Here is a 16,803-nt window from a genome sequence, read left to right as displayed (position 1 = left end):
AGCGGGGAGCCGGAGGCTGCCGGGAGGGCGCAGGGAGCCGGGCGGGCCCCTCTGCCCCGTACCCCGCCGGGCATGAGGCGCGGGGCCGGGCAGAGCCGCTGGAGGAGCCGCCGCTGAAGCGGGAGATGGGCCGTTGCTGCTGCCACCCCAGCCGCGCTCTGCTCCTTCTGCTGGCGCTCGGGGTGCCGCGGCTCGAGGGCGCAGCGCCCGGGCACCGCGGGCCGTGCGCTCTGGGGCCAGCGGCCGGGACGCGGCTGATGCTGTTGGACCGGTCCCGGCCGCCGCAGCACTGCGCCCCGCACGCCCTCTGGCTCTGCCCGGCAGGTGCAGCCGGCCTCTGGGCGCACATGTCCGGGCAGGGCTGCGGGGCTGCCGCGGGGAGGGAGCTGCTGAGCCGACTGCTGCCCCCTCGGGCTCCTGGGGCCAGAAGGTGGAGCTGGGCGCTGTGCCTGGAGCCCGGCTCCCGGATCCCCTTGCCCCCCGCGGCCGCTTGGGGAGGCTGCCGGCCGCGGTGCAGGGTGCGGGGCGCTGGGGGGAGCTTCTCCCCGCAGGCCTCGGGGGAGCTGGTCCTCCCCGTCCGGGCCGTGTGTCTCCGATCGGGGCACCCGGTGCGCTTGGGGCTGCTGTGTGAGCGGTGCGCGAAGGGGGAAGGGGCGGGCGGGGGCAGGCAGGGGAGGGGCGCTAGCGTCTTGGTCTACTGGAGTCTGGGCCTGAGTTCCCCCAGGCAGCAGGTGGAGCTGGAGAAGCTGCTCCGGGGGGCGGAGGGGGCCCCGGGCAGAGGGGGCAGTCGGACGAAGCGCCATGTCAACACCAGTCCCCAGTTCCAGCCGCCCACCTACCAGGTGTCTGTGCCAGAGAACAGGCCAGCCGGCACCCCAGTGATCTTGCTGCAGGCCACGGACCCCGACGAGGGCGACGCGGGCCGTCTGCACTACTCCATGGCCGCTCTCTTTGACAGCCGCTCCAACAGTTTCTTCACCATGGACCCCAAGAGCGGGGCCGTGAGCACGGCCGAGGAGCTGGACCGCGAGACCAAGAGCACCCACGTCTTCCGGGTGACAGCCGTGGATCACGGCACCCCCCGGCGCACAGCCCTGGCCACACTCACCATCCTGGTGAGCGACACCAATGACCACGACCCTGCCTTCGAGCAGCAGGAGTACAAGGAGAGTGTGCGGGAGAACCTGGAGATCGGGTATGAAGTGCTGACGGTCAGGGCCACCGATGGGGACGCCAGCGCCAACGCCAACATCCTCTACCGGCTCCTTAATGGCGATGGGGCTCACGCAGCCTTTGAGATTGACCCCCGCTCCGGGGTCATCCGCACCAAGGGGCTGGTGGACAGGGAGGCCGTGGAGTCCTACCAACTCCTGGTGGAGGCCAGTGACCAGGGCAGGACCCCAGGGCCCCGCAGCACCACAGCCACCATCCACATTGCTGTGGAGGACGACAATGACAATGCGCCGCAGTTCAGCGAAAAGCGCTATGTGGCCCAGGTGCCTGAGGACGTGGCTGCCAACTCCCATGTGCTGCGAGTGACGGCCACGGACCGGGACAAAGGTAGCAATGCCCTGGTGCACTACAGCATCATGAGCGGGAACAGCCGGGGCCAGTTCTACATTGATGCCCAGACGGGCAGCATCGACGTGGTCAGCCAGCTGGACTACGAGCTGAGCAAGGAGTACACGCTCCGCATCCGGGCCCAGGATGGGGGGCGGCCCCCTCTGTCCAACATCAGCGGGCTGGTGACCATCCAGGTCTTGGATGTCAACGACAACGCTCCAATCTTCGTCAGCACCCCCTTCCAGTCCACGGTGCTGGAGAATGTGCCCCTCGGCTACTCAGTCCTGCATATCCAAGCCATCGATGCGGACTCCGGGGACAATGCCCGGCTGCAGTATGCCCTGCTGGAGGCCGGCCCCAGGTTTCCCTTTGCCATCAGCAACAGCACGGGTTGGATCGTGGTGGCCTCAGAGCTGGACCGGGAGATGGTGGATTTCTACAGCTTTGGGGTGGAGGCTCGGGACCACGGCAGCCCCCCCATGGCTTCCTCGGCCAGTGTCAGCATCACCGTGCTGGACGTGAATGACAACAACCCTGAGTTCACCGCGAAGGAGTACTCTGTGCGACTGAACGAGGACGCTGCTGTGGGCACCAGTGTCCTGACCGTCTCGGCCATCGACCGGGACGCCAACAGCGTCATCACCTACCAGATAGCCAACGGCAACACTCGCAATCGCTTCTCCATCACCAGCCAGAGTGGGGGCGGCCTCATCACCCTGGCACTACCGCTGGATTACAAGTTGGAGCGGCAGTACCTGCTGACTATCACTGCTTCTGACGGCACCCGGCTCGACACAGCCCAGGTCTTCGTCAATGTGACTGATGCCAACACCCACCGGCCAGTCTTCCAGAGCTCCCACTACACTGTCAATATCAATGAGGACCGGCCGGTTGGCACCACGGTGGTGCTCATCAGTGCCACGGACGAGGACACGGGTGAGAACGCTCGTATTACCTACTTTATGGAGGACAGTATCCCCCAGTTCCGGATTGATGTGGACACAGGTGGAGTCACTACCCAGATGGAGTTGGACTACGAGGACCAAGTGTCTTACACACTGGCCATCACGGCCCGGGACAATGGCATTCCACAGAAATCAGACACCACCTACTTGGAAATCCTGGTCAATGATGTCAATGACAATGCGCCCCAATTTCTGCGGGACTCCTACCAGGGCTCTGTCTATGAGGATGTCCCAGCCTTCACCAGTGTCCTGCAGGTCTCCGCCACTGACCGGGACTCAGGGCTTAATGGGAGGGTGTTCTATACCTTCCAGGGCGGGGATGATGGGGACGGGGACTTCATAATTGAATCTACCTCCGGCATTGTGCGGACGTTGCGCCGGTTGGACCGGGAGAACGTCCCTCTCTATGAGCTACGAGCCTATGCCATGGACAAGGGCATCCCAGCCATGAGGACCCCCGTCGATGTCCAGGTGGCCATCCTGGATGTGAACGACAACCCCCCGGTCTTTGAGCGGGACGAGTTTGATGTCTTTGTGGCAGAGAACAGCCCCATTGGCCTGGCAGTGGCACGGATCACAGCCAGTGACCCGGATGAGGGCACCAATGCTCAGGTCATGTACCAGATCGTAGAGGGCAACATCCCCGAGGTCTTCCAGCTCGACATCTTCTCCGGGGAGCTGACAGCACTGACGGATCTGGATTACGAGGCCAAGGCGGAGTACGTCATCGTGGTGCAGGCCACGTCAGCCCCGCTGGTGAGCCGGGCCACGGTGCACATCCGCCTGCTGGACCAGAACGACAACCCCCCTGTGCTGAGAAACTTTGAGATCCTCTTCAACAACTACGTCACCAACAAGTCCAGCAGCTTCCCCAGCGGGGTGATTGGCCGCATCCCAGCCCACGACCCTGACGTCTCTGACACACTCACCTACAGCTTTGAGCAGGGCAATGAGCTGCACCTGGTGCTGCTGAACCACAGCTCCGGGGAGCTGCGCCTGAGCCAGGCCCTGGATAACAACAGGCCTCTGGAGGCTGTCATGAGGGTGTCTGTCTCAGGTAAGACGCCGGCCGGGCAGAGGGGATCCTAGCCCAAACTCAGGGACACATTCAAGTCGGTGGGGTTTTGGCCTGGACGTCCAAGGGGCTGAGGTGTCAGCCAGAGAAGGGGGGAAGAGTCCATTCAGTGTCATGCAGGCCAGAGAGCCCACACCGGGGCCCTGGCTGGACCAGCGTCTCTTGGATGCAGGCGTCCAGCGTCGGCGCAAAGACCCCAAGTGAGGGTGGAGGCGCTCCGGTCCGGGGCAGTCTGCCTAGTGGCTCTGACCTCAGACTTGTAGTGGGGCTAGTGGATATTCCGGGCTGTTGGCCACTTTGTGCCAGACCCTCTGGCCTCCAGTCCACCTTGAGATCAGGGTGGGGTGGGGACTGCGTGTCGGTCTGCAATTGGCTAAGGCCTAACCAAAGTGCAACCCCTTCAGATCTCTGCTGATCCAGGTGGCTGCCTCCCTTCCCTCCCCTGGCTGGATTATGGGGGAGGCTGTGGCGGCCTGCCGGGGACACCCTCCTCTACATGTTCGAAACCAACCATCTGGGGCTAGCACAGGAGGCCGTGGCCTTTCCACGGCCAAGCTGCCCTCAGCCCAGGGGCCGGCAGAGCCAGGGCGGGTTGAGGCTGCCCCATGTCCCCCTCTAGCTTCCAGAATCTCCCCTGAAAGGGCCCCTGGGGGAGCTCAGGAGCCCCTGGGAGCCCCGCAGAGAGCAAGGCTCTGGGTTCTGGGGCGGGAGGCAGGCATGGGGCCATCGCTGGGGCTGTGGGGCTGCATCACTCAGAGCTCTGCTGCGGAAGTGGCTGGGCCCCCTCAGTGTAATCACAAGGGCTATGTGTGGCTGTGGTACTGGGGTGGGGACCAAGCAGGGAGGCGGTGCCCATGCAAGGGGCGATCCCTGTAGCTAGCCAGACAGCTCTCATTTCCCCATGCGCCCGCCCCTGTTCTGCTTCCCTAATGTAGCTGTAGTGGTGTGGCGGGTACCAGAGGAAGGGCGAGGTGAGGTGGGTGCTAGGGGCAGGGCATGGTGCGTCAAGGGGTGGGGTGCGGCAGGTGCCGGGGGAGGGGTGAGGCGAGGTGGGTGCTGAAGGCGGGGCATGGTGTGGCCAGGGGTGGGGTGCAGCAGGTGCCGGAGGAGGAGTGGGGTGAGGTGGGTGCTGGGGGCGGGGCATGGTGCAGCGGGCGCCAGGGGAGACACCATCTTACAGCAGCACAGGAGCTGCCTGGGGCAACAGGCAGGCAGATGTGAGCCAGGGGCTGTGACTGTCACGTGCAGGAACGGCGCCAGGGTTTCTGACGCCCTAGGCGGACGGCCATTTCGCCACCCCCCGCGGATCCAGTGGACCTACCACAGTCATGCCGGCGGACGGTCTGGTGCTGGAAAGGCTCTGGTGGGTACTGTGGTAGGTCCGCCGGAGCCTTTAGACCAGCGCACCATCCGCCGAAATGACTGCAGCAGCTCCACCGGATCCTTTCCAGCACCGGACTGTTCGCCGGCATGACTGCGGTAGGTCCACCGGACCCGCGTGCTGCCCCCCAGCAAAAATAGCGCCCCCCAAAAATTCTGGCGCCCTAGGCCATTGCCTAGGTCGCCTAAGTGGTAGCACCGGCCCTGGTCACACGTGGTCTTTCCACCTTAGCCAGAGCTAGGATCAGGCAGCTGCTGAGTGTCTCCTTTTTGGCCCCTCCAGCGGGCCGTGGCACCAGGTGCTTCCAGGCGAGGGCTCTCAGGGGTCACTGACCCACTGCTGGCTGGGGACAGGATTTGGTTGGAGGGGCAGAGGTGGGGGCAGGCTCACAGCCTGTCGGGGGAGTGGCTGAGCCCCAGGGCTTTGCCTTGACCCTGTCAGGGCCAGGAGTTGCTGCTCAGGGTGGGATGATGTGCTCAGACCCACCACAGCTGTCGCTGCTGTCTGTCTGCAGCACTGCCTGGCCTGGGCCCAGTGCCTGGCCCCTCGCAGGGCAGCCAGACTGATCCTCCGGGCATGACTTCTCTTCTCGTGGGCTTGAGAATGCGGCCCAGTTCCCACCAGGGCTTTTGGAACTTCAGTGCCTTGAAATCAAGAGCTGCAGGTGGGGTGGGGAGGTGGAGCTGGGCCAGAGAGGCTGGGCGTGTGGAACACACTAGGCCTGCGACAAAACCAGAGCTGACCAGCCCCTGGCCACTGGGCCACCCTCCCAGCTAGCCTCAGCCACCTTGTCCCACTTTCCCCCAGTCCTCCTGGTGTGGGCATCTCAGCGAAGAAGACAAGATCTGACTGGGCCTGGGGACAAGTTTTGGGGGGGCTGGCTCTGCCGTGCTCTGCTGTGCCATGCCGCTGCCCGTGGGCTAGGGCTGAATCAGAGGTCTCCAGTCTGGGACCTTTCCCCCACATGTGAGTGGTTGGCACTGGGCCTGAGAAGCAGGGCGGGGTGTGTGAGTAAAGACCTAGACAGGCGTTCCCTGCACAGGCTTGGAGGCAAGGCCTGCCCACTATCTCCTGCTCCTGGCTCGGGATTTCCCCTGCACTAGTTGGCGCTTGTTGGCGTCTCGCTTGGGCCCGTTCTGCCAGCTTGCTGCTGGGGGCCATGGAGCTGCGTCAGTGTCCGCGAAGGGGGCAGTGCCCATGTGCCCCCCCGGTGCTGTGCTGGGGAGTGTGCAGCTGTAGCAGTGAGGCGCCGGGCGCGGCTGGCCAGGGCTGTTGCTGGGGCTATGTCTGGCTGAGGAGAGGGCGTGGCAGGCTGGGACGAGCCATGGCAGGACTCAGCACCAGGGGGGACTATATGTGACGTGGGGGTGGGGGAAGCTGCATTTCTGGTGATCTGTGCCATGTGACCAGCCTGTAGCCCTTTCCCCAGGCCAACGGGGCCAGCGGTGTGGACAGGCGCTAGCCAGAGTCTTTCCAGCTGTGGCCTGGGCCCAAAGCTGTGTTGGATTGGTGCTGCCTGACTGTTATCTGGGCTGCTCTCAGAGTCCCAGGGCCTGGCTGGCCCGGCCCGGCTTTGCTGGCGTGGAGTGGGGAGGGGTATCACCCACGGTAGCGTGGGGAGAGGGCCCTGCTGGAGCCCCTCCTTAATGCTGCTGAAGGTTTGCTCTGAGGCCAGCCCGCCGGGACCAGCTTGTAGCTGCAGGCTGCAGGCAGCTGGGGAGCAGCTGTGCCTGAGTCCTGCAATTAGCCTCTCCATGGGGGGCCACACTGTGCACCTGCGGGGCTGGGGGAGAGATACGAGCAGGTAGGCACTGGGCCTGGGGCCGCTCTCGCTGGAGGGGGGCCTGGTGATTAGCGCAGTCGCAGCTGGGCCCTCTGCCAGGGAGGTCCCAGCTGGGGCTGTGCTGTGAGGTGTCAATAGCTCAGACAGGAGGCAGCTTTAACCTCTTGTCAACGCCCCTGCCCCGAGCTCAGGCTGGGCCTGCCCCGGGAGACGCAGCCGAGCCATGCTGCCAAGGGGGTGGGGCTGGTGCCTCTCCTGGCAGATGCAGAGGGGGAGCCGCCCCCCAGCCCTACCACCAGCCTGGCTCCGGGGGTGGTGCCCAGCTGGGGACGAGCCTGAGGAAGGGGCTGGGAGCCCGTCCATGCCTTAGGTGGAGGGGTTGATTGGGGCTAGGGGGAGAACCAGCGCTAGAGCCCACTGTGAGTCAGGTGCCTACCTGCCTTTGGGGGTTTGGGCCTGAGCCTCTCCACAGGAGCTGAGCCCAAAAACACCTTGGTCCCCTTGCGTCCCTGCAAGGGGCCTGTCTCCACCAGCGGGATGTGGGAGCAGCACACTGGGGCCAGCCTGGAAGAGTGGGGTGGACAGCAGCTCTCCCCCCAGCTGCCTGGCGCATGGGGTTGGGGGAGAGAGCCGGGTGTTGGGCCAGTGACTGGTGCTCTGAGGAAGGACTTGCTATGCTGTCCCCCTCCATCCTGACCCCCAGCTCCCCTCATTGGGCCAGCTCCAAGCTGTGTGGAATAGCCCAGCATTTTTCAGCTGTGTCCCTGTGTTCCCAGGGGATGCACCTCCAACCATCACACTCGTCCTGCTGCTCCCCTAAGCCAGGGGCATGGCTGTGTCTGCCCCAGTGCAAAGCCCAGGAGAGTGGGTGGGGGCTGAGGGGTGGCCGTGGCTTGGTGGCAGCTAAGACACTCGAGCCATCTGCTTGCTGTTGGGGCTGCAGGCAGAGGCCTGGCCGCCCATGAGCAGCTCAGGGAGCCCTGGGAGCGCCTCTGTCTGGCCCTGCTCTGGGTAAGGGCTGCCACCAAGCGAAGAGGGGCACTGGGAGGCGGCCCAGGGGATTGGTGGGCCGAGAAGCCAGGAGATTAGCCCAGCTCGACCTATATGGCTTAGGAGGGGGTGGGGCGAGAGGGGCGCAGGAGTCTTGAATAGGAAGGAGCAGATTGCTGCCATAAGCCACTGGAAAGACGTGAAATAGGTCAGGGGCATCTGGCACCCCAGCAAGGCCCCTCCCTCAGGCATCTGGCGCTGCCTCCAGACCTGCCTCATCAGCCACTTCATGAGGCAGCGCTGGGGGGCTGGCAGGGGAAGGTGGCGTTGGCACAGTCTGTGGGGCTGGGAAGAGCTCTCCTAGGCTGGGTAAAGTGAAGGCTTGTATGACCTGGGGTTGAGCAGAGGGGTGCCCGTTTCCCCCAGGAAGGGGACCAACCCCCAGGTGCCCAGGGCAGCCACACCAGGGAGCAGCTTGCAGGAGCTGGGAGGAGGGCGATGGACATGCTGAGGTGTCAGGCTGGAGGGCACCCCAGAGCCCAGCCCTGTTCACAGGGAGATCAGGGAGCTGAGATAGGGGGTGAAGGTGGAAACGCATCCCGAGTTGTGATGCCCTGGGAGGACTCATCCCCAGGCAGGGCCCGGAGCTGCACCCCAGAGCAGTTCCTTCGTGCCATTTGGCTGTGAAGACGACAGCTTTTCTCCCCACGTTCCTGTAGGAAATGGGCATGTGGGTCCAGCCAGGCTGGGAGGCATGGTGAGACATGGGAGGGGGGCTGGATGTGACACATTGCTCACCAAGGTCTGGGGCCTTGGGGTCCAGTGGGTTAGATCGGGGGAGGGGAGAGCTGGGAGTCAGGACTCCTGGGTTCTGTTCCCAGTTCTGGGATGGGATTGGAGTCTGGTAGCTAGAGCCAGGGTAGTGGGCATCAGGATGCCTGGGTTCTCTCCCTGCATCTAGGAGGGAAGTGGGTCTAGTGCAGGGGAGCTGGGAGTCCGGACTCCTGGGTTCTGTTTCTGACAGCCATTGATGCTCTGTGCCTCAGTTTCCCCACTGCTGAATAAGGATGAAGTCACCTGTCAGGGTGGAGGCTTTTAGTGGCTGTTTGCTCTTTGCCAAATGCTTGATAGAGCATTGGGGGTCGTGTTTCCGCTGCCGGCTGGAATGACATGCGTGTCTGTGGGGGGCAGTGGTCTGGGGGACCCCAGGGCACTGCTTATGGGGGTAAGGAGGCATGGCCCCTGTGCAAAGGCAGTATTTCTGTTCCAGCCGAGGGGCAGGGTGGGGGCTGTGGCCTGGGCCCACAAAGGGTGAGCCGAGGAGGAAGGGCTGAGAGCTCCCAGGGTCCAGACTAGAGAGTGGCTGGGTGGGCCTTGAAGCTGTGTGGGTGGTCACTCGGTCGTGTCCTTGTGCTATGGGCAGCTGGGCGATGAGTTGCAGAGACCCCGTTGCAGAGACCCCGGGGCTCTGGCAGGCTGGGAGGTGGCACACTGGCAGTGCCAGGGAGGGGATCCCCTGCTCTGTTGGGTTCCTGGCACATGCCCTGATACCTGGTCTGGACAGGGTTGGGGGAGCTGTCTGCATGGGGCTGGGCAATGCTGGGGGCTGGGGAGGAAATTGGGGGGCTCCCACTCCCTCTTGTGGGACTCAGAGGAGACTGGCATGCTTGTCCTTCCCTGGACACCCCCCCTAGAGTGAACCATTCTGTCATGGGGCAGGGGCGGGGTGTACCCAGCAGAGGAGGGCTCAGGGCAGATGTGATCCCCACTGATCTCAGCCCACCGAGGGCGCGGTCGGGTGAGGGGGTTCTGCCCCCTAGGAAAGGAAGGGCCGGAGCCCAGCCCCAGGTGGGAAGCTCAGGGCAGCCCTGGGATCTTTGGGCAACCTGCCAATCAGGTGCTGCTTGGATCACGCTGCGCACTGAGCCAAGGGCACCTGAGTCTTGCCACTGCCCGGGTCCTGCTCATCTTGTGCCCGTCAGTGGGCACACGGGGGCCAGGCCCTTCCCGCCTGCACGTCTTCACTGACCTCCAACCCTTTGCTGAGCCCTGCCTCCCTCTCCCCCTGCTCTGAGTCCAGAGCAGCGACCAACAGGCTGAGCCTGCTGCTGGCTGGGGGCGATGGAGCCATGAGGCCCTTTGCTGGGGTGAGACTGAGCCTGGCTCCTGGCAGTGGGGGTGACTCTTGGGGGCCTGGCACATCCAGGCTGCAGCATCGAGCAGCACGGCAATGGCCATGTGACGGCCTCTGGTGGAGCCACTCATTGTGCTGAGCTGGCCCGTTTAGCTTGGTCTTTGTTCAGATGCTGCCCAGGCCCTGCTGAGTGCTGGCTGGAGCTGGCTGGCTGGGGAAGTGGACTTGTCAGACAATGCTCCAGCTGAGGAGAGCGAGAGATGGTTAGGCTGCTGCTTTTCTGTCGCTGAAATGCCCCGATTTTGTCTGGAACCCCTGGCCTGCTGGGCTCTCACCTTCCCCAGGGCCTCGCTGGTGTCTGGAGAGAACAGACACTGTGGGGAACCCCAATGTCCCCTGGGACACCGCCTTGGGCTTGTGTGTGTACGTCAGGAGCTGGCTGGCACCCAGCCTGTCCCCGTCCCCTCCAGCTTGGCCGGTGCCTGACAGGAACCAGGCTGGTCATGGTCAATGCCTGGCAGACTTCTCCTGCGAGCCGCACAGCCTCTGTGTCTTGCCTTTTTGCCAGCCCTGCAGGGCACGGCCACCCTGATTGGCCATTGCCATTTGCAGAGAGCCGGGCCCCCTGCAGCACCCCCTGCCCCTTACTGAGCAGCCCCTCCCCATGGAAGGGACCCCCCCCTCCCTATGATCCCCCTAACCCCAATCCTCTGGCTCAGCTGGGACCTGAGCAGGCCCAGCTGTCCCTGTGGTCCAGGTTGCCCTGGGGGCAATTTGTTACTGAGGCCTGTTTGCACCCCTGTGTCCAGCCCCTTGTGCCCCTAGCGCTAGCAGAACTCTGCCCCTCCGCTGCCCTTCTCAGGCCTGGGATTTGTGTCCGTGTCACCCTAGCAGCTGGGGCTGTGTGGGGCACTGGCAGCAGGAGCTCCGCCCTGGGAAGGGGGAGTTAAGCGGCTCAGAGATGCAATAACATTCAGCCACTGCTGACCCCAGCTGGCTTTGAACCAGTGCCCCAAGGGGATAGGCTCTGCAGTCTGGGCCCGATCCCAGTGCCCTGTGCCAGCCTGCTGGCATGGGATTGGCATTGAAGGAGCAATGCAGTGCCCCACCAGTAATGTAACGGTCACCACCATAAGACTCATGCTGGCCCTTCCCTGTGCCTCAATTTCCCAAGCATTGGCCTGTGGATGCTGCTACACGCCCCCCACCCTCCCATGAAGCTATGTTCAGCTGCTGGCTCAGCACTAGGCACTAAGAGTGATGGCAGCCAGCTCTTCTGGTGGGAGCGGGTCCTGGGCTACCTTGCAGGACCTGGGCCTGTGGGTCAGCTCTGATCCCTGGCTCCCGGCCAGCACAGTCCCACCCAAAGGAAAGGCCAGTGCAGGGGCTTGTGGTGCTGCTGCTGCTCTGAGGGGCCCAGAGCCAGGGGTTTGGGATAATTGTACCCTTTCCTGCTGGCCTCCCTCCAGTTCCCCCCAAGGCTTCGGTGTCACAAAAGCGCAGCCTGGCTCCACCTGGCCGCGTCCCCTTCCTCCTGGCGTGGCCTGGCCGCTCATCGCCCTCCCGTAGGATGTGGAACAGACAGACCCCCTTGGCTCCCAGCAATCACAGGCTCCTTCATAACATAAGGTCCACTGGTGCTGTATCCCTCGCCAACCCCAGGTCCATGCCCCCACCTGGCACGAGCCAGCCAGGCACTGGGTGGGAAATGGGCTAGACCTTCCATCCCTGGCTGCTGGGTCTGGGGCCTGTGGAGTGTCCTGGCTGTGAAGCTATGTGTCCCAGGGTCCAGACCCCATCTCCCTGCAGCGTGACGGGGAGAGAGAGGCTTAGACCCTGGGCTGGGGAGCAGCACAGGGCACCAGAGGCAGATGGGCCCTACTGAACTGAAGGGGGGGGTGCAGGTGCCATGTGCAGGGTAGGATTGGGGGGACATAAAGTCATTCCTGGGTGGTGCTGTGGGTTCCCCTCGCTGTGCCCCCAACCACCTCTGCCTTGCACCCCTGGAATGAGGGGCCCCCTTTGTTCATGGGGAGCATGGCCATGGGGTGAGGGTTGGCTGAGGCGGCTGGTTGGGAACTGGCTTTGGGGAAGGGGATGGCTGAGTTTTGGAGCTGGAAGAGGGGTATTGGTCCCGTAGCCTGGTCTCTGAGCTTGGCCCCCTTCACCTAGCTCTGGCCCATCCCAGTGTCTTGCTGACACCTGGAAGCCAAAATAACCCTTCGTGTCCCAGCCCAGCTCCTGCCTTTGTGGCCTGCCCTGGGCGCAAGTATTTACACATCTGCTCCACCGCAGAGTCAGGGCTGTGCGCCAGCCGGGGCTGATCCCTGATGTCACGGAGGCAGCTTCCCCCAGGCAGTGTGGGACACTGTCAGGGGGGTCTGTGCTGTCAGGGGTGTAGGTAGGGTGCTGAGAGGGATGCTGTGCTGTGGGGGGCACAGGCAGGGTTCCTCCTGGATCATTAATGGTTCCTGCCCCTCTGGCTTCAGGAGGGGGGCAGGGGTGGCAGTGGCAGAGTCAGTCGTGGCAGTGGCAGAGTCAGTCTCGGCAGTGGACTGTGTGGGATGGAGCAGTGAGACACTCTCTCTCCGTTAACTCAACTGTGCTGTTAATCTCTCCCCAGCCTGGCCAGGCCTGCGACTGTGCGTTAGCTGCCAGCTGCATGGGCCGGGGGTGCGCTTGATGTCATCCCGGGGCTCCGCTGCCCCCCTGCTCACAGAGGGCACCTGGGGCTGGGGGGGTGTTACACCCCTGAGGTCTGGAGTGGGAGGGGTTCAGGGCAATGGAGTCCCTCCTTTAATCCCTCCAGTGCTGGTGCAGCCAAGTCCTGAGCTGGGCACAGAGGCCTTGGGCCCAGCTCTGTTGGCCTGCCCAGCCCCGCGTTGTGCCTGGAAACGGCCTGGTCTGAGTCCAGCAAGGAACCTCTCTTCTGCTAGGGGACCCCAGCGTCCAAGCCCCCAGAGACTCGCATGGTACCGCTTGGGGTAGGCCAGCGTGGGACCCAGCATGTCTGGGGGGGAAGGTCACAGAGTGTGGGGCTGGCAGGAGAGATTGGGGGGGATGTCCTTGGGGTGTAACCAGCCAGAGCTGGAGTCAGTGAGTCTGCCCCCCCATGTGTCTGAGGCTAGTGTGGGGCTGGCGGGGCCTAAGGCCACATGGGAAGGACAGACGTGGAGGGGGCTGATGCCGCAGATGGTCCCTGCCCGGTGGGTGCCTGCTGGGGGCATCACCATGGGACCATTGTCTCCATGGTGATCCACATGGGGACCCGCATCACTCAGCTCCCCCTGGCCCCGGTCTGGTGCTAGAGGATCCGGCTGCAGCCACGTCCCTGTGACCGCTCCAGAGATGGGGGGGAAGACCGGGGTGGGGGGAGGAGCCCTTTCTTCTCCAGCACAGCAGCACAAAGGCGGGGCGGGTGAGGGCGGGGTGGGGGCAGCCGGGCACAAAGGGGTTCGGGGCACCAGGTCGGAAAGCGGAAGAATGAGCTGGGGACTAGAGAATAGGGGCAGCTCCCCCTCCCCTCCCCTCCCCCACCGGCCTTCCTGCCTGCTAGCCCCACAGCACCTCCCCCAGCTCCCCACTCTCAGCCCTGACCCCCCTTCAGCTTCCCATCTGTCACCTTCCCCCGCTCACCCCAGAGCCCCTTCCCCAGCTCCCCGCGGGCCCCCCAGTCCCTTGCCACTCCTGCAGCCTCCTCCCTCCCCCAGCTGCCTTCCCCCCAGGCTGAGCATCCTGCTGCTCGGGGAAGGGGGCGTTTGTCTCGTGAGTCAAAGAGAAGAGAACCAAGCAAGGAACAAAAGCCTCCCCTACATAGCTGGCTCTTTCCTGCCGCCACCATGGCAACCCAGAGCGGCCAGCCAGAGCCACGGGCCGCTGGGCAGGGGCTGGGCACGCAGGGGGACGAGGGCAGCTGGGCGCGCTCCCACTCCCTCGCCTGCCTACCCTCCCCGGGGCCGTGTCTCAGAGGGGCCGGGGCCGGCAGCTGCTTGGCAGTGTGGGGCTGGCAGCACCAGTCACTGGGCCGTAGGTGGCTGGCAGGGCCCCCATGGGGCAGGTTACAAGGCTGAGCCGGGAGGTTGTGGGGCTTGAGCACTGGCCATTAGTCCCTGGACACTTGGGTTGGAATTCCACTGGGCTGGCATGTGGAGCAATGCTGGGTTTGGACATGTTCCCCAAATGGCCGTCAGATCACAGAGAGGTGGGACTGGAGGGGCCAGGGGGGTCCCTGAGCACAGCAGCCTGCGCTAAGGCAGGGCCAAGGGAACCTCCACCACCCCGGCAGGTGTTTGTCCAGCCTGGACTCAGCCCCCCATGACAATGATCCCACAGCTTCCCGAAGTGGGACTGCCCTGGTGGGTGTTTTCCTCTGCTCCAGCCTAAACTGACTTCACTGCAATTTACACCCATGCTTCTTGTTCTGGCCCCAGCAGTGAGGGAGACAGCGTATCAGCAGAGTGGGGTTGGGGAGAGGGCAGGGCTGGGCTAGCAGGGGCTGCTGGTCAGGAGTGAGGGGCAACAGCAGAGCTGAGTGGGGCAGGGCTGGGCTGGGCTAGCAGGGGCTGCGGGTCGGGAGTGAGGGGAACCGGCAGAGCTGAGGGGGGCAGGGCTGGGCTAGCAGGGACTGCGGGTCAGGAGTGAGGGGCACCAGCAGAGCTGGGGGGAGCCCAGGGCTGGGCTAGCAGGGACTGCGGGTCAGGATTGAGGGGAGCTGGTAGAGTTGTGGCAGGCTGGGAGCTAGGGGGACCCTTGTGTGCGCCCAGCCATTGTCTCTAGCTGGGTTTGGGCTGTTCCGAACTCCTGCGGACTCAGCCCAGCTTTTCACTGAATCCCTGTGTGCTGGGGAGCCAAGCAGATGCCTGGTGCTGGCGCTTGAGCTCCAAGTCACTGCGGCCGAGGGGCTCTGTGAGGCTGCGCAGACCCAGTGAGACGCTGGGCCCAGCCTGGCACTGGAGCTGCCCAGGCTGGGCAATTGGGGACTGCACTGGGGGGATTCCCAGGAAGCCAGCGCAGGGCTGGGTCACTGGGCAGAGGCCTGTGCTCCGGGACACACCCCTGGCATCAGACCCAGCAGGAGAAGATGAGGGGCACAGGGATGTGACATCATCTCCCTGCTGCCCCTGGTCCAGCCAGGCCCAGCCTTGGGCCAGCAGAACCTTCTGTCTCTGGGCTGCTGGTCACGCTCCAGGGCAGGCTGGTACCATCTGTGCTTTGTTTGCTGGGCCCTACGTATAATGCGCTCCCTGGGGCTCGGTGCAGGCCAGGTGTCCGCACAGAAACCAGTGACCCCAGTGTGGCCCTCTGCCTGGGCCACTGAGCGGGGGCTGCACAGGGAGGAGCTGGGGTTTCGGGCTGTCCCAGTACAGGGCCTGGGCCCTGAGGCAGAGCTGACTCTGCCCTGGGGTCGGGACTTGGAAGGACAGGCTGGGTTATGCCCCCCCAGGCCCCGAGAGTCCCTCAGCCTGGGCTGTCCTTGCCAGGCCCTGCTCCCTGCCTGATGGAGGGAAGGGCCCTAGCACGGTGCCCCAGGGAGCAGGGGGAGATGGGGCACTGCCTGGTGCCAGCACTGCCCTCACCCCCTGCAGCAGGAGGAGGAGGGGTTCCCAGCCTGGGCCCTGCTGATCCGAGGCCCTGCCTGTGGGCGCAGGGGAGATGCGCTGGCAGTTGCCATGGCAGCCGTTGTCCTTTGTCAAACAATGAATAGAGCTGGGAAAATGTGCATATTTCAGGAGGGTCTGCTAGAGCCAGCTCCCCGCAGCCCCCAGCTCTGCCGGTGCCCCTCATTCTCAACCCACAGCCCCCTGCTAGCCAAGGCCTGGGCTCCCCCCCACGCAGCTCCGCAGGTGCCCCTCACTCCCAACCCGCAGCTCCCTGCTATCCCAGCCCTGCCCTCCACCAGCTCCGCAGGTGCCCCTCACTCCTGACCCACAGCCCCAGCTATCCCAGCCCTGGGCTTCCCCCCCACACCCCTAGCTCCGCAGGTGCCCCTCACTCCTGACCCGCAGCCCCCTGCTATCCCAGCCCTGGGCTCCCCACACAACAGCTCCACAGGTGCCCCTCACTCCTGACCCGCAGTCCCTGCTATTCCAGGCCCAGGGAGGCCACCTGGTGTGGAGTGAGAAAAAGGCCCCTGTGGCCAGGAGTGTTTGTCAGCCCCTGCCCCAGGCATCTAAGGCATCCGCACTCCAGCCCAAGAGCCCTTTGGTGCTGGGCACCCAGGGCTCCGTGTTTGCTGAGCTAACGGCTGCCTGCTCCAGGGTGTGGGGTGTTGGGGGGGCTCGGCCCAGGAATGTCCCGTCTGGGAGGAGAGGGAGGCAGGTGAGGAGGGGTTGGGGGGAGGGGATCAGTCTGCTGGGGCAGGAGAATCGGGGGCCTGGAGGGGGGCGGGCGCCAAGGCTGGGAGAGTGAATTCCAGGATGGACGTAGCTGAGATAGACATGGGCTGGGTGCTGGGCACTCAGTAAATATCTCCTGCAGGAGAGTGTGATGCGGCCACTGTGCTACCCCATGCTCTATAGGTCGGGGGGCGCAAGCATGGGCATGGGCTCCCTGCACATGGCCTTCCCGCTGGTCAGGCGGGGCCATTGTGGGGCCAAGTGGCCCCTCTTCATTCTCTGCTGCAGCCTGGTGGGGATGATGACCTTTGACCTCCTTGGTGAGGTCATGACCCCGGGTCCCGCAGCTTTGGAAACAGGACCCATGGACTATGCCAGGGTCTCAAGCCTTTGCCCCGTAAGCTCCGCCCTCACAGCCCCAGGCCCCTCTTACATATGTCCAGGCTTCACCCCAGATGGGCAGAAAGATTCTGCAGAACTGACTAGCAGTGAAACAGCCAGGCCTGGACTGAACGTGTCACCATCAGGCTTCAGAGTGAACGCTGGCAGTGGTGAATGAGAGCAGTTCACATCACCC

General features: G+C 64.3%; 1 protein-coding gene across 5 annotated transcripts in view; it reads left to right on the top strand.

Annotated features, from left to right (window-relative positions):
* The first annotated feature begins 347 nt into the window (after window positions 1-347).
* CELSR2 (cadherin EGF LAG seven-pass G-type receptor 2) overlaps window positions 348-16,803 on the top strand; it is a 65,390-nt gene continuing 48,934 nt past the window's right edge. For 4 of the 5 annotated variants that reach the window (XM_030561106.1, XM_030561108.1, XM_030561109.1 and 1 more), the window contains exon 1: window positions 844-3,585. In XM_030561106.1, coding sequence (XP_030416966.1) covers window positions 939-3,585 — 2,647 coding nt within the window. In that variant the 5' untranslated portion in view covers window positions 844-938. Of the gene's footprint in view, window positions 3,586-16,803 lie in introns of all 5 variants that reach the window. The other variant, XM_030561105.1, reaches the window with a different exon arrangement.

This window comes from Gopherus evgoodei, chromosome 4 (genome assembly GCF_007399415.2).
Source record: "Gopherus evgoodei ecotype Sinaloan lineage chromosome 4, rGopEvg1_v1.p, whole genome shotgun sequence".
NCBI classification, from domain to species: Eukaryota; Metazoa; Chordata; order Testudines; family Testudinidae; genus Gopherus; species Gopherus evgoodei.
Note: the sequence above shows the minus strand (reverse complement) of the source record. Positions and strands in the feature narration are given on the sequence as shown.